Raw genomic sequence first — 26926 nt, forward strand, 5'->3', positions numbered from 1 at the left:
GTGTTCCTCTGGAAAGAGAAATCAGCTCTAATTACCTCCACATACTGTATAGGATGCTTCCCAAACGGAAGCCTATTCCCTATATATTGCGCTACATTTGATCAGGTCATATTCTGGATTGGATTCTGTTGGATTCACATCAAATCAAATCAAATTGTATTAGTCACTTGCGCTGAATACAACAGGTGTAGACCTTACAGTGAAATGCTAACTTACAAGCCCCTAACCCACAGTGCAGTTTAAAAAAATAAGCAATTAAAGAGGAGCAGTAAAAAAATAACAATATATACAGGGGGTGCCGGTACAGAGTCAATGTGCGGGGGCACCGGTTAGTTGAGGTAGTATGTACATGTAGGTAGAGTTAACTAAAGTGACTATGCATAGATGACAACATAGAGTGGCAGTGGTGTGGGGAGGGAGGGGGGGCAATGTGAATTGTCTGGGTAGCCATTTGACTAGATGTTCAGGAGTCTTATGGCTTGGGGTAGAAGCTGTTTAGAAGCCTCTTGGACCTAGATTTGGCGCTCTGGTACCGCTTGCCGTGTGGTAGCAGACAGAACAGTCTATGACTAGGGTGGCTGGAGTCTTTGACAATTATCAGGGCCTTCCTCTGACACCGCCTCGTATAAAGGTCCTGAATGGCAGGAAGCTTGGCCCCAGTGATGTACTGGGCTGTTCGCACTACCCTCTGTAGTGCCTTGCGGTCGGAGGCTGAGCACTTGCCATACGAGGCAGTGATGCAACCAGTCAGGATGCTCTCGATGGTGCAGCTGTACAACCTTTTGAGGATCTGAGGAACCATGCCAAATCTTTTCAGTCTCCTGAGGGAGAATAGGTTTTGTCGTGCCCGCTTCACAACTGTCATGGTGTCCCTTGGACCATAGTTTGTTGGCGATGTGGACACCAAGGAACTTGAAGCTCTCAACCTGCTCCACTACAGCCCCGTCGATGAGAATGGAGGCATGCTCGGCCCTCTTTTTCCTGTAGTCCACAATCATCTCCTTTGTCTTGATCACGTTGGGGGAGAGGTTGTTGTCGTGGCACCACCCGGCCAGGTCTCTGACCTCCTCCCTATAGGCTGTCTCATCGTTGTCAGTGATCAGGCCTGCCACTGTTGTGTCATCGGCAAACTTAATGATGGTGTTGGAGTCGTGCCTAGCCGTGCAGTCATGCGTGAACAGGGAGTGCAGGATGGGGCAGAGCACGCACCCCTGAGGGGCCCCTGTGTTGAGGATCAGCGATGTGTTGTTACCTACCCTTACCACCTGGGGGCGGCCGGTCAGGAAGTCCAGGATCCAGTTGCAGAGGGAGGTGTTTAGTCCCAGGGTCCTTAGCTTATTGATGCGCTTTGAGGGCACTATGGTGTTGAATGCTGAGCTGTAGTCAATGAATAGCATTCTCACATAGGTGTTCCTTCTGTTCAGGTGGGAAAGGGCAGTGTGGAGTGCAGTAGAGACTGCATCATCTGTGGATCTGTTGGGGCGGTATGCAAATTGGAGTGGGTCTAGTGTTTCTGGGATGATGGTGTTAATGTGAGCCAGTACCAGCCTTTCAAAGCACTTCATGGCTACAGACTTGAGTGCTACGGGTCTGTAGTCATTTAGGCAGGTTACCTTAGTGTTCTTGGGCACAGGCACTATGGTGGTCTGCTTAAAACATGTTGGTATTACAGACTCGGACAGAGAGAGGTTGAAAATGTCAGTGAAGACACTTGCTAGTTGGTCGGCGCATGCACGCAATACACGTCTGGCCCTGGTGAATGTTGACCTGTCTAAAGTTCTTACTCACATCGGCTGCGGAGAGCATGATCACACAGTCTTCCGGTACAGCTGGTGCTCTCATGCATGTTTCAGTGTTATTTTCTTCGAAGCGAGCATAGAAGTAATTTAGCTCGTCCGGTAGGCTCGTGTCACCGGGCAGCTCTCAGCTGTGCTTCCCTGCCACATCACTGCCTTATTGTTGTTGATGCCTCTAAACACATTTAAAAAACAGTCATGGTTCTTAATAATATGGTCTTTGTTGTGAAAACACATGAGAAACACATACGTTCACATGCGCAAGTACATAAGCATGCACACACACACACACGCATGCACACACGCATAAACACACGGACACCTGCACTCACACACATGCGCGCACACACACTCACTCAAACAGAATCCCGCTGGAGAGAGATAGCAGTGTTAATGTATTATTGACTAGGTGAACTATACTTGAACCCAGCTAGTTTCTCATGGTAGTTCTGTGCTGCTGGAACCAGGCCATACGAGGCAGTGAAGACATGTACGAACTGAGTCTGATAAGCCTTTCAAGCCTCTACTCCAGGAGAAAGCAAGTCTGGTTACTTCTCACAGAACAGTATCATATGAAAGATGCCAGAGACGCAAACAGTATGCCTTGTTTCTATAAATGCCTACTGCTATTCAGGTGCTAAGTACCATTATTTGTGAATTGAAGATGACATTATCTACATTGTGGTCCTGTGTGTCTCAGTAGAACATGGCACTTGCATTGCCAAGGACCCGCTGGGGCCACCCGTATAAAAATGAAATGAACGAAATGTAAGTCGCTTTGGACAAAAGAGGTTGCTTAATGGCTTACGTTATATACACTGCTCAAAAAAATAAAGGGAACACTTAAACAACACAATGTAACTCCAAGTCAATCACACTTCTGTGAAATCAAACTGTCCACTTAGTAAGCAACACTGATTGACAATAAATGTCACATGCTGTTGTGCAAATGGAATAGACAACAGGTGGAAATTATAGGCAATTAGCAAGACACCCCCAATAAAGGAGTGGTTCTGCAGGTGGGGACCACAGACCACTTCTCAGTTCCTATGCTTCCTGGCTGATGTTTTGGTCACTTTTGAATGCTGGCGGTGCTTTCACTCTAGTGGTAGCATGAGACGGAGTCAACAACCCACACAAGTGGCTCAGGTAGTGCAGCTCATCCAGGATGGCACATCAATGCGAGCTGTGGCAAGAAGGTTTGCTGTGTCTGTCAGCGTAGTGTCCAGAGCATGGAGGCGCTACCAGGAGACAGGCCAGTACATCAGGAGACGTGGAGGAGGCCGTAGGAGGGCAACAACCCAGCAGCAGGACCGCTACCCCCGCCTTTGTGCAAGGAGGAGCAGGAGAAGCACTGCCAGAGCTCTGCAAAATGACCTCCAGCAGGCCACAAATGTGCATGTGTCTGCTCAAACGGTCAGAAACAGACTCCATGAGGGTGGTATGAGGGCCCGACGTCCACAGGTGGGGGTTGTGCTTACAGCCCAACACCGTGCAGGACGTTTGGCATTTGCCAGAGAGCACCAAGATTGGCAAATTCGCCACTGGCGCCCTGTGCTCTTCACAGATGAAAGCAGGTTCACACTGAGCACATGTGACAGACGTGACAGTCTGGAGACGCCGTGGAGAACGTTCTGCTGCCTGCAATATCCTCCAGCATGACCGGTTTGGCGGTGGGTCAGTCATGGTGTGGGGTGGCATTTCTTTGGGGGTCCGCATAGCCCTCAATGTGCTCGCTAGAGGTAGCCTGACCGCCATTAGGTACCAATATGAGATCCTCAGACCCCTTGTGAGACCATATGCCGGTGCGGTTGGCCCTGGGTTCCTCCTAATGCAAGACAATGCTTGCAAGCAAGACAATGTTGCTGGGGTGTGTCAGCAGGTCCTGCAAGAGGAAGACATTGATGCTATGGACTGGCCCGCCCGTTCCCCAGACCTGAATCCAATTGAGCACATCTGGGACATCATGTCTCGCTCCATCCACCAACGCCACGTTGCACCACAGACTGTCCAGGAGTTGGCGGATGCTTTAGTCCAGGTCTGGGAGGAGATCCCTCAGGAGACCATCCGCCACCTCATCAGGAGCATGCCCAGGCGTTGTAGGGAGGTCATACAGGCACGTGGAGGCCACACACACTACTGAGCCTCATTTTGACTTGTTTTAAGGACATTACATCAAAGTTGTATCAGCCTGTAGTGTGGTTTTCCACTTTCATTTTGAGTGTGACTCCAAATCCAGACCTCCATGGGTTGATAAATTGGATTTCCATTGATTATTTTTGTGTGATTTTGTTGTCAGCACATTCAACTATGTAAAGAAAAAAGTATTTAATAAGATTATTTCTTTCATTCAGATATATATATATGTATATGTATATGTATGTATATATATATATGTATATATATGTATATATATATATGTATATATATATATATATATATATGTATATACTGAACAAAAATATAAACGCAACATGCAACAATTTCAATTATTTTAGAGTTACAGTTCATGTAAGGAAATCAGTCAATTGAAATGCATTCATTAAGCCCTAATCTGTGGATTTCACATGACTGGGCAGGGGCGCAGCCATGGGTGGGCCAGGGAGGGCATAGGCCCACCCACTCGGGAGCCAAGCCCAGCCAGTTAGTATGAGTTTTTCTCCACAAAAGGGCTTTATTACAGACAGAAATACTCAGTATTCATCAGCTGTCAGGGTGGCTGGTCTCAGATGATCCCGCAGGTGAAGAAGCTGGATGTGGAAGTCCTGGGCTGGTGTGGTTACACGTGGTCTGTGGATGTGATCTGGTGGACATTCCTGCAGTCACCATTCCATTCCAATTGCATGCTCCTTCATAACTTGATACATCTTTGGCATTGTGTTATGTGACAAAACTGCACATTTTAGAGTGGCCTTTTATTGTCCCCAGCACAAGGTGCACCTGTGTAATGATCAAGCTGTTTAACCAGCTTCTTGATATGCCACACCTGTCAGGTGGATGGATTATCTTGGCAAAGGAGAAATGCTCACTAACAGGGATGGAAACACATTTTTGCTCACAATTTGAGAGAAATAAGCTTTTTTTGCATATGGAACATTTCTGGGATCTTTTATTTCAGCTCATGAAACATGGGACACTTTACATCTTGCATTTATATTTTTGCAATACTCTTGATTTTAGAAACAGTTCCAAATTAATAATTTTGCTCTCTAAAGGGGAGTCATTGACATGGCTGGCTGCATTGTGTGTGCCGAGGTTTTATGAGGTTGAGTCGTGCATCTCTGTCCAGACTGGCTCTATTATACCACACCGAGATGATAGCTAGCTCCTATCTATTCTGTTCCAGGAGACCGATATACAGAGATATAGATGCCTGCTAATGTATCCTTTGTCTGCACTGTTTTTCCCTCCTTTTGGACTAAATGCGCTGTGTTAGAAGCATATTTATTGAGTAATGATGGGCGTCTGTTTGCCTGTGATGTGAGCCGGAGCTCATTGTGTTTCTCTCCAGAATGCTCAGCAGGTGAGACTATGAAAGCACCCGTCTCGATGTGAGCCAACTCTGGCTGCTAGTGAGGGTCAGAACACACTGACACCACAGTTACGTCCTAAATGGAACCCTATTGCCTACGTAGTGCACAATTTCAAGCTTCTCTCTCTGTATGTGTACGGCATGAGATTGAATGAGGTGAAAAGAGATACTCCATAGAGGAGAGAATACGAGCCATATGAAAAGATTATCATAATACAAATGAGGTGGTTTAGCTTCGGGGTGCTTGTTTTGGATGGATTTAAGTTTCTACATTGGATACTGTTATGTAAAAAGTATAAAAACAGCACTTTACTTTGCCTATTCTGATGTTCTTTGCTCTACAGAGATGACGTAAATGGTTTGCTGAACATATACACTAGGGGGAGTGGCCTCCTCAGACACTGAGGTACGCTGAACTGAACTGAACCTGGTGAACTGATGGACCCACCCAACACACACACACACACACACACACACACACACACACACACACACACACACACACACACACACACACACACACACACACACACACACACACACACACACACACACACACACACACACGACTAACCTGTACCCCCATACATTGACTGTACCCCCATACCCCTGTATATAGCCTCGTTATTTTTATTTCATTGTGTTCCTTTTTTAAAATGTTAGCTTATTTAGATATTTCCTTAACTGCATTGTTGGACTTGTAAGTAAGCATTTCACTGTAAGGTCTACACCTGTTGTATTCGGCGCATGTGACAAATAACATTTGATTTGACACACACACCAATGTATGCACAAGCGCGAACACGTGTACACGCAGACATGCGGACGAACACGTGCATAAACAAACACAAACACACTTCCCTCAACTGAGCTAATATGAGCACTGAGCTTATAAACCCCATTCAGTTACACAGAACACCAGCAGAGTTTTGATAGATAACTTATCCAACTCAATCACCATGAAGTACTGTTTTTTCCCAGAGTCTATTTCGACAATTATTTTAGGATGAAAAACACAACTGTTTCATTTGAGATGCATCTACGTAGATTCCTGGCAGACCATGGGCACCAGGAAGAATGTGGGACAGATTGTGAAAATATTAACATTTGACAAAGCAAACAGAAGTCAGGTGAAGTAGACATGTTATGGGACGTTGCAAGAACATTCATGCGTCCAGTTTTCTGAGAGTTAAGAGAATATTCCATCAACGTTCCACCGAACGTGCACAGAACATGGTTGCCATGTTCTCAGAATATAAGATTTTAATGTTCTAGACATGTTTCATGAGAATGTTGCAAGAACATTCCTGTGTCCAGAGGGTTAGGAGAATATTCCTTACACGGACATGGTCGTAGCATGACGATCGGACTGCCGTGAACCAAGAGGTTGTGAGTTCAAATCCCAGGTGAGGACATATTGAGTAACGATTGCTAAATAATTGAGCATGCACAATGTAATCATGTAAATTTGAAACACTGTGTCTTAAAAGCACTGTGTGTGTGAATATCCCTAACCTTGCCAACAGACAAAAAGAGCTGTGAATGGATCAGTGGTTCACCAATCAGGGCCTTAATTAGCTCGGTAACAAGACGTGATCTGTAATAATTTTTTTATGGGGGGCACAAATGGTTTCTCAACATTCCCATGAAACGTCAGTAGACATCTCTAGAACATTAATAACTTATGTTCTGAGAACATGGCAGCCATGTTCTGTGGTGGGATGTTGATGGAATATTCTCCTAACCCACCGAAAACTAGTACATGAATGCTTTTGCTACATTCTCAAGAAACATGTCTAGAACAACCACATTCTGGGTATGATCTATTTGACATTAAGCGAATGGTCTCTTGGAAATATTCCTTGGACGTTACGGGAACATTCCTGTGAAGACTTTAGTTAGTGACCTAATGACACTCTTAAGGGAACATTCTCTAAAGTTGTGGGAACCTTTGTTGTTAGCTGGGTTGTCCATCAGACAAGTAGGACAGATTTTTTACATGTCATAAAGCTCAGTCACTTGTCCAAAAATAAAAATGCCAAAACGGTGACAGAAAGTTGTGTTGTATCATGCAAGGAACCACTTCACAAAATAAAATGCATTATTATGACTGGTATTGACAATGGAAGGCTGCTGGTCTCTGATCCCAAGTATTATATATCCTGCAGTTGTGGCCATTTGGACAACTTAAATCTATAATCTGCTTGTCCGACAATTTGTTTTACTTGCAAGTGGACAAGCGTTAATGTTGAACCCTGGAAGGCATTAAACGGAAGCATTTTTCTCTTTGACAAAAGGAGGTAACAGTGAGGAAAGTTGCTAATTCAATGCTCATTCAAAACTATGTCCATGATTGCATCAAAAAAGGCACACTATTCCCTATATAGTGAAGGTGCGCACTATATAGGGATTAGGGTGCTATTTGAGACGCAACCCATGTCTCCGATGGTGGCTGTGACGGATAGTTTTCTCTCAGGCTGGGTTACAGGAGGCTGGCAGTGTGATGATGGATCTCCCCCCAGTTTATACACTGAGGCTGGAAGTAACTAGACTTCCAAGGCCAAACACAACGGGTGAAAAATGACTTAAAATTCATCCCAAATGGCACTCTATTCCCTATGTAGTGCACTACTTTTGAACAGGGCCCATAGGGTTCCGGACAAGAGTAGTGCAGTATGTAGGGAATAGGAGGCCATCTGGGATGCAGTCTGAATAAAGGTGGTTTATGAGGGTCGTATTGGGGAGGCGTGGTGTCACTTCACCTAATGATGCCCCTTCACACCTCACTCTTCCTGGGATTCTGACTTTTCCCCTCAACCACTGCTCTACACTCTTTCAAAAAAAAGGGTTCCTAAAGGGTTCTTCAGCTGTCCCCATAGGATAACCCTTTTTGGTTGAACTATTTTGAGTTCCATGTACAACCCTCTGTGGAAAGGAATTTAACTTCTACATGGAACTTAAACGGGTTCTACCTGGAATCAAAAAGAGTTCTTGAAAGGGTACTCAGATGGGGACAGCCAAAGAACCCTTTTATGTTCTAGATAGAATCAAAGGTACTAAGGTACTATATAGGGCAGTAAGGCTGGGAGAAAAAACTGTATTGTGAATACTGTGATACCTCTTTTTGCAATACAGTTTCGATTCAATGGCTTGTGAAGCATAATATTGTAATCAGGTGAAAGGTTTTCTCCCTGGCAAGATGTAAAATACCTTAGTACCATAGTATTTAAAATGTATTGCAATCCAACAATCCCCTGGCTTGTGGCTTAGACCTAAGTTTGTCACACCACCATTAAACTCTGCAGAATATACTTTATTTTACCAATTGCTGTTGGCTTTCTGCCTATTGGTCTCAGAGAAGGATTTTTCTCTGCTGTGATTGTTGCTGAAGTTGGGGATATGCTTCTGTAGATATATTTTTTTTTTACCATGACTGTAGGGAGTTTCTTCATCCTGTCCAGTCTGGTTAGTTTCTATTTTGGCCATGATTAGCGTAGTTAAACATGTATACTGCATTGGAGAGCGAGGAGTGTGTTCAGTTTACTAGCTAGACAGTGGGGACATAGGGGGCAAATAGACGGGTAGCCAGAGGGGCAAAGCGAAGGTTCTCAGCTGCAGTACAGTGCCACACTTTCATGTTTGGTGTTTTGTTCAAATTCAAACAGAAAGAGAAAACAGCCCCCCTCCACTGGCTGCTATTAAAGATGTGAGACGATTTGAAGCTTGCTGGTAGCTGAAGCTCTCAGGGATTCACTCTGTCTATCTCTACTCTCTAGTCCTCTGTCTCTCAGTCTTTTTCTACCTCGGTCTGCGGTTGAATTGAAGAAAACTGAGTTTGGGGTGTAGCTAGCTTTTCCTCTTTTGCTTCTATATTTCAGAGTGCTGGGTCCAGCTGTGACCTTCAGGGTGGGCTCCAACCCTCATAATGTCAGCACTGCAGATCTGGCCCACATTGCAGGTATGACCACTCTCGCTCATTTACACCAGTCGATATCCTTCCAAATCCACCCACCAATCATTACCTATATCGTGCTCATCATCATTTATTGGTTTCACCATCGAGGGAAGATACAGTAAAACCTCTGATAGTCTCAAAGCAGAGTTGATCGTTGATTCGCACAAACATTTTGTCATGTTTGTGTTTCACACAGGATGACAAGCGCTTCCTACTGAGATACATAGGCTGTGGCCCAAATGGCAGCCTATTCCCTATTTAGTGCACTCTCTGGTCAAAAGGAGTGCACTATATAGGGAATAGGGTGCCATTTGGGATGTAGAGTGTGACCCTGGATGGGCTTCATCTGCTCTCCTCACACATCCGCTAGACTGACGGACAGGCTCAGACAAGCTCGCCTTCGTAAAGCCAGGCAGTTTGATGTGGTCTGATAGAAAGGTGTCATGATGAGAGCGGAAAAAAAGGATGTGCTATTTCAGTATGCATCGCTCCCGCACCGCACTACACCGCACCGCTGGCATTGTCTGAACTTGATCAACAAGGGAGTGTGTCGCCCTTGCTTCGGTTGGAAATGACTTTGAGAAGCAGCGAGCAACAGTCCAACAGTCAATAACATTGGTGTTGGAACAACAACAGTAACAACACTAACACAAACCACATGGAGCCTTTTTATATTGGCTAAAATGGGCTGTTGTTTCATTCAGTGGAATTTGGCACCACTCTCCTCCTGTTGTATTATTGGGTGGTATATAGTGTTTGGTTTCTGTCCTATCCATTTACAGAGATGCTACAACAACACTAGGAAATAGGAACAAGGCCCTTACGGAAAAACCATGTGAAACCATGTGTTTTTGGAACACTTCACATGCAATGATTTTTTTACATGAAGTTCCACATGTGGATTTTCAAATGTGATCACATAACCTTTCACATGTGAATTCAAATATTCACACATTTCACAGTTTTTTTCATATGAGATTTCACAGGTGATGTCCTGCAACAAAAAAAAATCAGCACTTACGATCTCCCCAGAATGTCACGCGGTCACAGTGTTTTTCAAATGACATATTTGACACACTTTGACATACGTGATGACATAGTGTATGTGTACGCTAATTAATGTTCAACCCTAAAATTGCTAATGAAATCAATGATGAGAGAATAAGTCAGATTAATGGACAACTAAACTAGAAGTGCAGATGGCACACTTTTTCTAAGTGCAGAGATGTATTATGGGTGATAAATGTGTAGAGAAATGCTATAGACTTTGCAGCGCTGCAGAAAGATCAGTGTACCCTAAATCCAGAGGTTGGGAGCTCAAATCTCTGATGGGTTCATATTGAAAAGTCAATACTAAGTGATCATGTTAAATATAATCATATTCTCATTGATTAAAGATTTGTTTACACTATTTTAGCTGAACAGAGTACCACTTACTTGAAAACCCCCATGTCATTTTCATTCCCTTACAAAACAAAAAAGTTAAATTTGCAGAAAAAACTGTTTTCACATGTGCGGTCAGTTGTTCACCTGTGAAACCATATGTTGTATTAAATTTAGAGTTTACATGTTAGTACCACCTTTTCACATGTGACAAACTTTTACATGTGAAAATATAACTCTTACATGTTGAATTGCAATTGTGAAACACTTGAAATGTTGCATCCCCACGTTGTCACATTTATTTCACGAGATCATGTTTTCACGTGTAGTTTCATGTTATCACATGTTGCTTATACATGTTGTCACATGTTATCACATTAACTTCACATAAGATCACGTGTTTTTCTGTAATGGGGTGGGTTCGGGGCTTGAGTTGTGTGTGACTTGAGACTTAAAGATGTATGAAAGATGATGGAAAGGTGTCTGGATTGGTTGGTGTTACATGTGTATCGAAGCTGTGATTGTGCAAGCACCAGAATAACAGTTACTCCCCGATTCTAGTGCTGTAGACCCCTATGGGTACGTCTATCAGTACTCGGTTGAGTACTCGGTTGAGATGATCAGCATCCTGACCACTATTGATAAATTATGAATCCAGCCGACCAGAATACCAATGACTGACTGAGAGGTGCAGGGTGTAACACATGGGGTATGTGTGAAACTACTCCTCAGCCTTAACTGTCCCGCTTGCGTTGCCTCTTTAGGTAGCTTTTTCGGGTGGCGCGATCAGCTAAGACACTTGAGGGAGGGCGGTTACGTGTACTAGCAAGGCAGAGGTTGGAAGTTCACGCCAGGTATGGGCCGAATCAAGAGGAAGTGGTACTCACTAAGCAAGCAGCATGTCTTTTACACTGTCAGGAGGAATACTTACATATCCCTCTTAGACAGTCACACTGTTTCAGTTGAGCAATGCATAGTACAGGGATGTGCAACTGCCCCCCCCCCCCCCCCCCGCCCGCCCCTTTTGTAGGCCCGTGGATCACTTTCCAAAAATGACAAAATTGAAATAATTGGGAACTCAGTCAGGGTCTAAACATATTGTTGAGAGTTAGAATAGTAGAATAAACAAGGTGCAATTTTGAAATTTGTTTGTCAGCAGTTTTCTCTTATGTCAGTCACAGAAAGCCACTCAATTACCCCATGTCAGCAAAATAAATTGTAGGTTGGGAAATTAGTTTAGCCAGCTATCTGAACTTGTAGTAATCATGGTGAAATTACCGACTGGGGGGCCCTCATTGATTTTGTTAATCACTGTCACTCAGATATCATATTAAAAAACGCCAACATTTCTCTCCAACCTATGGCGAAATGTGTAAAATTGCAGAAAACTTTCTTTAAAACTGCAACATTTTCTCTACATCCCATGGCAAGAACTGCAGGAAATTAACTAAAAAAGATTTCATCTTAGGGCCCCTAAAAGGCTAGTGCCGGCTCTGACTGCATGTGTGAGTATGGATGTGGGTACACAGACCCCAAGTTACTAAAAATACAAAATGGAAATATCACATTTACTTAAGTATTCAGACCCTTTACTCAGTACTTTGTTGAAGCACCTTTGGCAGCGATTACAGCCTCGAGTCTTCTTGGGTATGACAGTACAAGCTTGGCACACCTGTATTTGAGGAGTTTCTTCCATTCTTCTCTGCAGATCCTCTCAAGCTCTGTCAGGTTGGATGAGGAGCGTTGCTGCACAGCTATTTTCAGGTCTTTCCAGAGATGTTCGATCAGGTTCAAGTCCAGGCTCTGGCTGGGCCACTCATGGACATTCAGAGACTTGTCCCGAAGCCACTCCTTGCGTTGTCTTGGCTGTGTGCTTAGAGTAGTTGTCCTGTTGGAAAGTAAAATGTGGAAAAATGTGGAAAAAGTAAAGTGGTCTGAATACTTTCCGAATGCACTGAAATTATATTATTCTGCATTATTATAAATTATTTTCCAGAATGTTTTATACCTATAATACTCATACTGTGGTACTTCAGAAGTAAAATGAAGATGCTCTGGGTTGAATGTGAAACACAAACTGACAGCCAAATCACTCGGCCTCCTGGGTAAAGCTGGATTACCTTTGACCTCTGTGTGACTGTGCATGAACAACATGGCCGCATGATGAACTTGTCACTCACACGCACATACGCATGCACACACACACACACACACACACACACACACACACACACACACACACACACACACACACACACACACACCACACACACACACACACACACACACACACACACACACACACACACACACACATCAAACCCTTGGCCTCATTGTGTGTTGACCATTGACTGTAAAGTGTTCCTTTAGTTTAGCTCTATACTGAGTATTTCTTTTAAAAAGCATTCTGTTGTCAACTGACAACGTCACAAAAAGTATGCGTGCTTATTGATTTGGCCAGAAGGCTTGCGTTATGGTTCTGAACTGTCAGATAGCTAGCAATAATGACAAGAAGATGCCATGTGGGGAATCGTGGGTGGCTCGTTTCAGCTGGTTGTATCATGTTATTGATACCATGTCTTGTTTTGAGGTGTTTAGACTGACGTCAACATTCGCTAGCTAGCTAACCAACAACTGTAACGATGTATTTGAGAGACAAGTGCTCATTGTGCAAATTAATTTGTTTCCAATAAACATTTGGAGACAAAATATAGTTTACATGTCGTCAACAGTCTAAGCCAACCCGATCTGTTTTGCTGAGTAGTTGTACACCTGTCAGTTTTGTTGCTAAACAACCAACCATCTATAGAAACCCCTTTTTAGTGGAAAGAATCAGAAGAGAGCAAGCTCACATTGATTGGGAGAATAGACCTGTGTCAAAGATAGCTCCATTTAAATGCATACATTTTTCCATGGCTTTGTGAAGGTCTTAAACTTGCAACTGTGGCTCTATTCATTTAAATACATTTCTTCACCTTTACATGTTATGACATACATTTACATTAATCATTTACATTGAATAAGGTTTATTTATTACATTATACATCTATGTGAGTGAGGTGTTTTGATATCTTTCTACTAAATCAGTTTAAAATCGGAGTAGATAGACAGATCATATTTACCAGCTAGTATGTCTATCAACAGTTGTTGCAGTGACATTCTATTGAAATTGATACTTGCGTAGTGGAGTCTTTTGTTAAGGCATGTAGCTTGCTAGATAGCTAGCTAAACAAAGAACCATAATCCCAACTCAGGATGTTACTACCCTGCATGAATCTGCAGGTAGCTAATCAACCACGTTCAATGTTAGCTAGCAAACATTAGGCTATAACCAGTCAAGAAAATGGCTCTGAAATACAAATAATAATTTCATACACGCAATGCTAGCTAGCGAGCCAGCCAGCTAACGTTCCCTAGCTAACAGTACACTTTAACTTGAAATGAATCCACTTTCTGTCGAAATTAGAAATGTGTAATATCTGAAAATGTGGCTAGCTAGACTATCTTACCCGTATACATAATGGATGTACGCGTCTCCTGTCATTTGCCATGGTTGCCCTTAGTTTGAAGATGTAATACGGAGACAGATGTTTTCTCCATCTCCTTAGCTATCCTACTCGAATTCTACTGATTTCAAAACTCGATCCTCCAGAAAGTGGAGAGCATACACGTAACGTTAGCTAGTGAGCCAGCTAACATTAGCTAGCTAACAGTACACTTTAATTTGACATTAGGCTTCTGCAGTTTTACTATGCAATACATAAAAAAGCAGCGTCAGACAGGATTACCTACACATACTGACCAGCTCAAATAGACAGAAGCGTGCTATATGGCAGACCAATCTAAACTAATCTCTCGGCATGTCCAGCCCACTCATTATCTCAGCCAATCATGACTAGCGGGAAGATTGACGGCTTTTTCTGTGGCTAAACCAACTAGGCTCGTAATTTACGTTTATTCGTATTTACAGATGACATACAAGTTTGTTAAGGCACATGAAAGTTCACATGTTTGAGAAGGCATTTCTGCCAAATAACGCATTTTGATAAAAATAAAAAAAGTATGTTCAAACGGCTCTCCTGTGAAGTAATGACCCTAGTTTCCTGAAACGGGTCACATATCTAATTGAAAAGCCATCTATAGGGAGAGAAAGGTCCCATTGAAAATCCTTCTTATCGGTAGAGATCCCATTGAAAAGCAAAGTGTGCATCCCAAATGGAACCCTATTCCCTATATAGTGCACTACTTTTGACCAGAGGAGATTTGCTACCTCAACGAAAGTATTGCCATCATTTGGCTATGGGTTGTTACTGGTAGAATAAGGAGTGAAAAGCATGATGGTAGGTTTCACTGTATTAGTGAAGGTAAGAACTACTAGGAGCTCTTGTGTTCTGCTCAACTGGAAAACTGGTGGACAAAGACCTGTGCTCACTAATCCCTGCATGGCTAGAAAACAAAAGATAAGGCGGCTGCTTTATCAAAACTACTAGGCTATTGTGTGTGTGTGTGTGTGTGTGTGTGTGTGTGTGTGTGTGTGTGTGTGTGTGTGTGTGTGTGTGTGTGTGTGTGTGTGTGTGTGTGTGTGTGTGTGTGTGTGTGTGTGTGTGTGTGTGTGTGTGTGTGTGTGCGTGCGCGTGCGCGTGTGCGGGAAATGATTTATTCAATTTTTGATGACGTGCCGACCAAGCTGTAAAAAACAATGTTGCAATGTGTCATTAAAGACACTTTCTTTTTGCTCCTTTATTCGCTCATGCTCTCTCTCTCTCTCTCTCTCTCTCTCTCTCTCTCTCTCTCCTTATTCTCTCTCTCTGATCGAATGAGGTTCTGAATGTGGTGAAAAGCTGTATACATCAGACTGCTCTGCAAACATGTAAATCACGTTCACTTGGGAAATTGGTTCTGTCAAAATTGGTTACGCTCACTGCTAACCAACATTTCTTTAGCCACGGGAAATGTAATACCCCTCTCATTTTCCCTCCTTTTTTGATTCTTCTGTGTACAGTAACTGGATAGGTGGAAACATGCGTGGTTTGTTTTTTGTTTCCTTAGAGCAATTACTGTATGTGAACCGAGATCATTCATCCAGTGTTAAAAACATTTACATGCATTTGTGAAACATCTGAAAAATAAAATGTTGTCTGTTTTTTAAAGCAATTTGCGTCATCTTCCATTTATTTCAGCTTATCATTGGATATGCAGTTGATGATGCTTCATTTTTGTTGTTGTTGCTTACTCTGGACAGATTGCTTCACAGCATTCTATTGGCAAATCTTGTCAATGACATCATGTATAAGTATGGCACACTATTCTATTCTATTAGGTCTACCAAGTATATGTTTCTCTTCCAACCACTAACATATCACACTAATTGCATTCGCCCCCTTATGAAGCTCAGACAGTGATCGGGATGCACTGTCCACACTCTGTGGTCAAGGATGGGTGGCTGTGTGGAGGATGTGTAGGCTGGTGGGCTGGGGGTGAGGCACACCTTTGTTTGGACTGTCATGGCTGGTCGACCCCAGGGGCCCAGCAGGGTGCCCCGGGCTCCAGGCCGTGAGAACCACAGCCCTGGTCAATGAGCTGTGATCCTCTGGACTGAAAGGGGCCAGCAGCCGGGGCCATCTGGAGCAGATCTGGAGAGGGAGAGGGGGAGGGAGATGCAGTGAGGGGGAGAGAGACAATAGGCTGAGATCTAATTCATATATAAATAATTTAGATAAAATTTTAATGTAGAGAGACTGAGACACTGCGTTCCCCTCAGTCAGGAAGAGATATCCACACACACATATATTTATAACAGCCACACTATAGAATGCTGGTCTCTGTCTTCTCTCCAGCCGAGCAGATTAGCATAGATCACCAATGGAGAATATCTGTGTTTTATATCTATGGGTTTCATAGAACGCTGGTTTCCCTCTTCTCTCCACGCAGAGCTGACCTTCAGTCCAACAAACACTTGTCAAAATGCCAAACATAATTACCTAGGCTCTTCACACAAAGTAATGGGATTTATCTCCTGCTCCCCCAGACACTAACAGTAACGGCTGGAGAAATGGATGTGTGTGTGTGTGCGTGTGTGTCTTTGTGTCTGTGTTCATGTTTTAACATCTGTATCAATGAGCACAGAGGTTAGAGATCACTTTTATCTCTGTCTCTCTGTCTCTGTGTCTTTGTCGCTCTGTGTATGTGTATGTGTGTGTGTGTGTGTGTGTGTGTGTGTGTGTGTGTGTGTGTGTGTGTGTGTGTGTGTGTGTGTGTGTGTGTGTGTGTGTGTGTGTGTGTGTGTGTGTGTGTCTGTGTGTGTGTGATCTTTGTCTGCCCTCTCTGGTTGAGTGGCCTCAGTGTGGTGATCAAAATCTTCCTCGCTCTCATCTCCATCAGTCCCCCAGGCAGCGTGTGTGTGTGTCTGTTCTCTCTACCGTGTTACCGTCACCTGTCAGTCCAGGCAGCACTCAAAGGCCTTCTCGCATCACCTCTTCCAGGAGCCACACACACACACACACACACACTCACACAATGCAACACACTGTTGACGGTTACGCGATATGACACATATCACCTCTCCATTTCCCATTTATACATGGTGATCGTTGCAATATCCATCTCATCTATGTTTATGGTCATGGGATTGAGTGACAATAATTTTTGTGTATGGGGCGCCCGCGCACGTTCCAATAGCTGCAGGGTAAGAGAAACTTCAGCTACGAGCGTTGATCTCTCATATCAGGGGATTAAGTCTACTCTCGCTTGTAAATTCTCCATGCTAACCCCCTCGACTCCAGCCGAGGCACGTCAGCATAATATACTCACATACTCTATTAAAGCACCAACTGTAAAGGCTGTCAGTTTATAAGCTGTCTAATTTTAGTGAGTGGTCAGTTCACTCTCCCTGGTATCCAGACTGAACTGAGAATCAATCCCTTTGCCTAGAGACTGCAGAGTATGCCCTGTAAACCCTTTCCTGTTGTTTTTACGGTAACTTACAGGAAGCCAGTTGCCTGTAAGTTACCATAAAAAATGGTACAGTGTGTTACCGTACCATATTTTACAGTATCCAATACTGTTACTGTTATATTTTTTCCCATTGTTTTTATGACAACTTACTGGCTGCCTGTAACTTACTGTACAATGCATTACTGTAATGCTATTAGGGTAACTGTAATTAATTAATTAATTCAATTCATTGAGGGGAGATAGGGGTTGTATTTGACAGTATTTAGATGGGATTGGTGCAAACAGCTTGGCAGCTAGGTAATGTATTTACATATTACGGCCAGGGGCGAAAATCTGATATCCACTTTGGAGGGGACAATTACATGAAATTTTCTCAAGAGCAATTCCTGAGGGGGACACCACAAGTAGTGCTGTAACACATAGCCTACATTGTAATATGGTAAATGTATATTGAGGAACCAAAGAAATAAGGTGTTTGCCGTACTCCTAACTACCGGTACCCAAAACTACACAACTAATCACAACAGCAATACCATTGCCTTTAACAAATCTTAGTTCAGTCACCAGTTTAAGTTGAGAGTGGGGGTATCCATGGCATTTTCCAATTATGTTCCTATTTTATAAGTTAAAAAAATGGAGAACCTTTCATAATGTTGCCAAACAAAGACTCAACAAACTTACCTGAGACTCCCTGTCTCTGCCAGTCTGTCCCTGCATATCTGTTCCCAACTCTGCTGTCTGTGTGCCATCTGTTGCCTGCTCTGCCTAATGACATCATTGTGAAACATTTCCATTAGAATTTCATTTCTTTCTTATGAACATTTTATCAACTAGTCTTTGAGATATTAGGCTACTAGGGTTCTTACTATGCGTTTTGGTGTATTGAAAAATACTCTGATGTCCGTCTTTTATTTTTCTGCCATTTTTCTACCTGGCTGGCTGGCTGGCTACACACACAGTGTGTAGGTTATTTACAGTAGGAGATGGGCTTCTATCATCTTCAATCATTCTATATGGGCTTCGATCTAAAAGGTAGCTAGCAAATGTGAAATGGATTAAAATGACAAGAGTTGACAGCTGTATGAGTTCACCATTTACACAACATATGCTGCAACTTTTTGTAATTTTAATAGTTTGTTTCATATTGGCTGGCTTCCAACAATAGCTGAATTTGCAAAGCTAGCGAGCACCAATTCAGTTTCAGTGGTGTTTGCTATAATCTTTGCTACCCGGGTTAAATAAAGGTGAAATAAAATAAATAAATAAAAGTTCCCTTGCGACAATTTAGCTTTTGCAACGAGACCGTTAAATATATTTAAGACAATGGTAGAAGAGAGTGTAGTTCTGTTCAGTTTGGACTTCAGTTTATCGCTAACCTTATCACAGCGACTTTGAAGCACTAACTTACATCATCTGCATGCTGATTCCATCTTTGACGACGCCACATAAATGGAATAGGTACTAGCTAGCTTAATAGTTAATATTTGCGCGCTAGCTCTGCATATTCAGCTAGTGTGTGTGTGCGCGATTGACTGGATGAACCTCACGGCAGTTACGTAGCAAGCTAAGGAACTGGCAGTGGATCAAACCATTGTGAGGCAAAGGGCGGGGTGGTCGCAATCTTTTGAAACTTAAAAACGCGCTATTAAGTGTCTATAATCAGCACAATTGCTTTCATTGCGTATTATTAATATTATTTAAATTACATAGTTATGTTTCAGTGATATATTGGGGGGGACAAATCATATTTTTCCCAGGATGGGGGGGTCGTGTCCCCCCCGTCCCCCCCGGGTTTTCCGCCCCTGATTACGGCATATCAATGAATGCCAGTTTGGAAGCCTTTGTTATGTCCTCCAGAAGTGTGTTATTTAAATGACCACATTTTGGTATTATATATCACTTGCACTTCTAGATGCCATAACAAAGGCTTCCTAACAGTTACTACAACAACAAAAAACAGACCAAAGGACATGGTAAATCCTACTCAACCATTAAACGTTTAAAGTAACCATCCAGTGTTTCCAGATTTCTATGAAATATGACTGATAATTATTTACAATATGAGTGAAATAGTTTTCCTTTCCCCAAAACAATTATGTTAAAAAGCAGCTTTTCTGTGTTGGAATGGTATGGGCGTTCACCAACAACAAATTAGTGTGGGCAGTTTGAGTTTGAGGAAGGGTTTGTAAGTGTTTTTCCCCAATTTATGCTTTGGCCACAAATATGAATATAGGATGAGTCAACAATATTATTTGGATATGAATTAACAGCAACTGGACCTTTTAAATAGTGATGTAACGTTGCCCGGAGCTCCGAGGCATGAGTCGAAATCGCTAAGCAGTATACTTCGAAGCAGTGTGCTGATGCCTGTATCACTTTATCAGAAGCACGTGATCAATGACATCAGAAGCTTCGTTACCACCTCATTGGTTTGGTATTGGTCGAAGACAAAAAGGCTACACTGCGCATGCAGTACGGGGTGTGGGACGTCATCTATAGCAATTTGGCTGCTCTGAATTATTTTGAGCAGTAGGTGCCACTAGTGTACACTGTGTTTTTCAAAGCCTCGAGTAATGAACCTACAATATTTTCAACACAATCAGCTAGAAAACCTCAATGCTTCAGGAAGCTTCGTTTGAACGTCACTACTTTTTAAAGCGAGATTTTCAACAGAGAGTTACTTTAAGACTTGCTGCACTCCAATATGTCCCCTATACACATTTATTTGATGGTGCAGTGGTACCACATATCAGTCAAATTGGTACAGCACTCTTACTAACGGGTGGCTAATTATGTGGGAGTTTCATTCAGGAAATCTGTTTACCAAGTATTCCCATAAATAAAAAAAGAGACGTGATCACGTCTCAATGTAATCAAGTTATGAAATGATTGTTATTTTCAAATACATCTCTTTCTGGGCTTAGTTGTGGTAAATGTTCAGTGTACAATGATTGTAATTGTGTTCTGGCCCTCCGACCATACGCTTTGACAAGAAAACGTCCCATGGCTGAGTCTAGTTGGCCATCCCTGCTTTAGTGGATGTGCTTTGATTTAGTTGACCTTGTGGTCTGTGTGGCATTCTATTTTGAACATTCCAAAATACAGTAAGTGAACTGCTGCTGTATTTTACGTAGTATATTTTATGGTAATGTCCGAAATACATCAATCATTATGGTAAAGTCCTAAATACATCAAATATGAATATTTTGCCACAATGTAATTTACGGTAATCTACTGTATTCAGTTTATACAGTAGGATACTGTTGATTATACAGTTATTTACAGTGAAAAAAACATTACGGTTTTGCAGTGTGATTATGTCCCAAACTGCACCCTATTCTTTTTACAGTTCACTTCTTTTGACCAGGGCCCATAGGCCTCTGATCAAAGTAGAGGACTTTTTAGGGAATGGGATGCATTTTTAGGGAATTTGGCATGCAAACTATGACTTTCATTAGACCAGTGTTAGAACATCATGTCTTCGATCCTGAGAAGAGAAGGAGAGGAGAGAAGGCAAGATAAAAATACATTGTATGTGTAATGTGTGTTAAATAGTTTTTTCCCCTCAATCTACACAATCTACAGTTTTTTGGACATTTTTACAAATTTCTAAATTAAAAACGGATACATTATTTACGTAATTATTCAGACCCTTTGTAATGAGACTAGAAATTGAGCTTGGGTGCATCTTCTTTCCATTGATCACCCTTGAGATGTTTCTCCAACTTGATTGGAGTCCAACTGTGGTAAATTAAAGCGATTGGACATGATTTGGAAAGGCACCTGTCTATTGTAAGGTCCCACAGTTGACAGTGCATGTCAGAGGTTGAAGGAATTGTCCATAGAGCTCTGAGACAGGATTGTGTCAAGGCACAGATCTGGCAAAGGATACCAAAACATTTCTGCAGCATTGAAGGGCCTCAAGAACACAGTGGCCAACATCATTAAATGCAAGACGTTTGGAACCACAAAGACTCTTCCTAGAGCTGGCCGCCTGGCCAAACTGAGCAATTGAGGGAGAAGGGCCTTGATCGGGGAGGTGAGCAAGAACCCATTGGTCACTCTGACAGAGCTCCAGAGTTCCTCTGTGGAGATGGGAGAACCTTCCAGAAGGACAATCATCTCTGCAGCACTCCACCAGTCAGGCCTTTATGGTAGAGTGACCCGACAGAAGCCACTCCTCAGTGAAAGGCACATGGCAGCCCACTTGGAGTTTGCCAAAAGGCACCAAAGGACTCTCAGACCATGAGAAACAAGATTCTCTGGTCTGATGAAACCAAGATTGAACTCTTTGGCCTCAATGCCAAACCTTCACGTCTGGAAGAAACCTGGCACCATCCCTACGGTGAAGCATGGTGGTGGCAGCATCATGCTGTTGGGACATTTGTCAGCGACTGGGAGACTAGTCAGGATTGAGGGAACGATGATTGGAGCAAGTACAGAGAAGTCCTTGACAAAAACCTGCTCCAAAGCGCTCAGGACCTCAGACTGGGGTGAAGGTTCACCTTCCAATAGGACAATGACCCTAAGCACACAGCCAAGACAACATAAGAGTGGCTTTGGGACAAGAGTGGCTTCCCGGACTTGAACCCGATCTAACTTCTCTGGAGAGACCTGAAAGTAGCTGACAGAGTTTGAGAGGTTCTGGAATGGGAGAAACTCCCCAAATACAGGTATACCAAGCTTGTAGCGTCATACCCAAGAAGACTCAAGGCTGTAATCGCTGACCAAGGTGCTTCAACCAAGTACTGAGTAAAGGGTCTGAATACTTATGTAAATGTTATATTTCAGTTTTTGTTGTTGCTTTGTCATTATGGGGTATTGTGTGTCGATTGATGAGGGTAAAAAACAAACAATTTAATCATTTTTAGAATAAGGCTGTAACTTAACAAAATGTGGAAAAAGTCAAGGTGTCTGAATACTTTCCGAATGCACTGTTACTGCTTCTCAGAGGTGTGACAATGGGGGTTGGAGAGATAATACAGAGAATGCTGAATTCAATACAGAGGACATTCTTGCATACAATTGACAAGAAGAGTCATTTCGTGGGCTGCCCTACACAACCTTGTGATTGTTCCCCAGTATTATCCTACTAGTACTACGGCGGTGTGTGTGTCGCTCTGTAAACATGTTTATTGTGTCACCAGCTCTGTGATCGGCGAAGTTGAAGACAGTAACAGACGCCTGTCAACAGCCGGCCTGAGCTCTAGTGTATTAGAAGATCTTGCTGTAGACAGGGATTAGTGTCTCTGGCATTGTTTGTTTGCTAATTCCATCTCCAAGGTATTTGTGGAAAACAGGCATGAATAATTTAACTTGGTTTCGAAGTGGACGAACGGAAACAATCAGAGAGCATGGGAGATTAATGAAAGTGAAAAATGAAAAGCCAATTGTAAAAAGCTAAAACTTTTCCAACATCAAGGGAGAACCATTGGTAAATGGAAATTGAAGACGTATTATAAATTGAAAGCATCTAAACAAGGAGAAATGAATTGAAAGTGGTAGGAGGGTCAAAGCATGTTGTTTTGGAATTAAGGTAATGGTATCCGCACAAACCGCCGCTGCGCCGCATATCCCAATTGAATGAATGTATTGTTTGGTTTTGATAAATAGGTGACGTTTTAAACACCAAACGTCTCGCCAAACAGCCACAAGGTCGGGAACACATTTGCAATGCCAAGTGAGCTTCAGACTGTATCTTGTTTGTGTTCAGACTCATATTGATACCATTGTAACATATGCACTCAACATATTTATCCATAGCTTTTAGATCCTCCAGAGCTCTGGGCCCGTGATCGTTCTCCTGGATACAGGAGAGGCGTGTGTGTGTGTGCTTGGACTCGCACAGCTTTCCAGACCAAGCACACAATCATGTGACAGAATGGTCCTCTTACATCACAAAGAACAGTAGTCATTTGCACTCTGTTTGTGTATGGACCACTGTTTGCCCTGTGTGCTTGTTTGTGGATCCTGAAACAAAGACTTGTGGTCACAATTTTAACATGAGTTATTGATGAAATGTCCTAATTCAAATACATGTAAACATGACAACACCACAAAGTTATCTACCTAGCTATAAGGGTTTGGAATGGAAACTGAGCCTTCTGAAATTATACCACATACACTGAGTATACAAAACATTAGGAACACCTACTCTTTCCATGACGTAGACTGACCAGGTGAATCCAGGTGAAAGCTATGATCCCTTATTGATGTCACTTGTTAAATCCACTTCAATCAGTGGAGACGAAGAGCAGAAGACCAGATTTTTAAGCCTTGAGACATGGATTGTATATGTGTATGGGTGAATGGGCAAAACCAAACATTAAAGTGTTTTTGAAAGGGGTATGATTGTAGGTGCCATGGTGCACCAGTTTGAGTGTGTCAAGAACTGCAACGCTGCAGAGTGTTTCACGCTCAACAATTTCCCGTGTGTATAAAGAATGGTCCACCACCCAAAGGACATCCAGCCAACTTGACACAGCTGTGGGAAGCATTGGAGTCAACACGGGCCAGCATCCCTGTGGAATGCTTTCGACACCTTATAGAGTCCATGCCAAACGAATTTGGCTGTTTTGAGGTCAAAAGGGGGTGCAACTCTATATTAGGAAGGTGTTCCTAATGTTTTGTACACTGTGTACATTAAAGGAGATGTTTAAGGGATTCCATACATTTAAACTATTGGATTGCAGAACTGAGACAGCTGTGACTCGTGACTTTGCTGGATACAGGCCTCGCTCTGCTCTGTTGTCAGTGAATTAAGGATTCACAAATCCGCGAACTGTGGACAAATTCATTGTTTTATTGAATGTATAAGGCCGATTTAGCTATTTTTGTCAAAAGAACAATCATCTTTTTGAGTCAGGAAATGTGTACTTTTCCACCTAAAACATTTGCAATTATTTTATATCATTTTTTTATATAGCCGACCACCACAGCAGCAGAGATGGGTAACAACTGTGCATGTGTAACCTCGTGGGGGAAACCCTGCACATGATATGTCCTTATATGGAGCTTGTCGTCACAGTTGTATTTGGTGGGAGAAAGAGCTTTTGATAGAGTTAGGTCTACCAGAGGTAAAGTTAATTAGGCAAAGTGGAAAAAGAGACAAGAAGCAAGAGCAGGACATCAATGGAAGAAGGCACCAAATTCTACCGTTTTCTGGTATAAGATATATATATATAGATGCAGAAGATGGTTAGTAGCAATTAGAAATAGTAAATACAATGTAAAAACTCCTGCAGCCAACCTTACATCGCTGCTTGTGTGTAGCAAGCAATTCAGCAACGATGCATATGAACGAGATATGCAATCTGAAATTATGGGGACAGGAAACCAAAGGATACTGAAAGATTCAGCTGTTGCTATTGTATTTCCACGGGCTGGCAACTCTTCTGCCATTATAGTGCTGTACATTTACAGGGAAAAGTTGTCCTGTGTAGTGCACTAAATAGGGAAAAGGGTGCCAGTTTGAGAACGAGGAGATGCATTTCTCGGTGTGTGTTTGCCCCAGGTCATCTCAGACAGTGCTCGTAGGGGATCAGTTTACAAGGAACAGCATCGATCCCTTCCAACCCCACCGTGAATGCCATTAGAGCTGCAGCCCAACGTGTTCTGCTGCTAGAAATTTCACCGTTTAGACAGGCAGAACCTTCCTCTGTCCTGTCCTCTTTCCCCCCCGTGTCTTCTCCTCCCTTCGTTGTCCATCTTACCTTCTTCTACCTCCTCCCCTGCTGTATATCTTCCTCCTGCTCTTTTCCCACCACAAGATGAGGTCTGAAATGACCATGTCCATGATGATGATAGAAACTAGACAGAACTTGAACCAATCAGCTTTGTGTAAGATTTTCAACATGTTTGCATTAGAAGACTCCAATCCCCATATTGCAACATGTTTCGCCCTCGCTTGTGTCATAAACATTTGTGCATGTGTTTCCCTGTATAGGCTGCACGTGTTCATTTCAATTACTGTTAAAGACCATCATGGTTCCGAATCCTGGGAATCTGGTAATGCACACGAGCAGGCGCAAACAACCAAATTGTGTTCTCAACTATCAATAGTGTGTTATCAGCCACAGAGTTTGTCTATACAGAACAAAGGGAGATGGTCAATATGGGTTCAGCCTTGACAGTTGTGTGGGTTTTTGCCTTATTAATGAAGGCGCCAGCCAGTGTAAAGTGTCCCCTGAAAGCGGTGGCAGGCAGGCAGTCAGTCACTCTGCTTTGGCAGTGTTTTTTTGTGAGCTACAAGTGGAGAAAAACAAAGCCAGCCAGTCACCTTCAAAGCAGCTGGATGACATTTAGGGCTTTCTATCTCCAAAGACCTATTTGCTTTTGTAGTTTCACTTCTTTCGAAAGGATCAGAGCTGGCTGAAATCACAGCTTCAGACATTGGTAGTAATTTGTTTAGTAAAATAAATATGCCATATACAGTCTGTGTGGTTGTTATTTCTGAGAATTCAAACGCATGATATTGTCAGCTTTAGTTTTTCAAGGTATTAAAATATTAAAGTATGAACTTTTAAATGTTTTTGTTTTTGTTTTTCTGGCAACAAACAAAAAAAAACATTTAGGCAAGGTAATTTCTATTAGTGTAGAATGACTCATTAGGAGGTACACTACATACAGCAAAGTTGAAATCTATTATAACATGTGTTTTGACCACACTGGCTTTGTGTTCTAACCTTTTACTGCAGTGGGTTAAATCAGGGTCACACAGAGTGTTTCTTGGTAGTATTAAACAAATTTACTTTGAAACAAAAGTATACACCTCACACAGGGTTATGGGCTTTAAAACCTGTACCATATCAGATATAGAGTTGAAATGTATTCTATTTTGAGTTTATAGCCCTATATTATTATACATCACAGAAGACTGAAATATAACAAACCAGAGGATTTTGGGCATAATTTAAAAAAAAAAATCATTATGAAATTATGAAAATTATTAATACCATTCCACCCATGAGGCCTCTAGAGGGCGATTTGGTCGTTTAACTGCAGGAACTACGGTGTAGACCTACCTGTCATGAATTTCATCCTACTCACATCAACTTCATTTAAACTGTTGTCATTATCCAATGGCATCCTTTGAAGCGAAGCTTATATCCTAATAGACACCCCAGTGAGCAGCTCGACAGGGAGCTCTGACGTGTGTGTGTGTCTGCCTGCATTTGTGGCCATTTGCATACGTGCCTGTGTGCGTGTGTGCATGTGTGCGTGCGTATGTGTGTGTGAGAGAGCCTCATTCACATTCAACAGGTATAAGCACCCTAGTACCCATGTTGCCTTCCTCTATAATACATA

At 42.5% G+C, this 26926-nt stretch overlaps 1 protein-coding gene across 3 annotated transcripts in view; it reads left to right on the forward strand.

The window, feature by feature from the left end:
- LOC106578615 (receptor-type tyrosine-protein phosphatase N2) overlaps nucleotides 1-26926 on the forward strand; it is a 284623-nt gene that overhangs the window by 122608 nt on the left and 135089 nt on the right. For all 3 annotated transcript variants that reach the window (XM_082965664.1, XM_014157619.3, XM_045702162.2), the window contains one exon: nucleotides 9207-9286. In XM_082965664.1, the coding sequence (XP_082821790.1) occupies nucleotides 9207-9286 (80 nt within the window). The remainder of the gene's footprint in view (nucleotides 1-9206; nucleotides 9287-26926) is intronic.

This window comes from Salmo salar, chromosome 19 (genome assembly GCF_965601325.2).
Source record: "Salmo salar chromosome 19, fSalSal1, whole genome shotgun sequence".
Classification (NCBI taxonomy): Eukaryota; Metazoa; Chordata; class Actinopteri; order Salmoniformes; family Salmonidae; genus Salmo; species Salmo salar.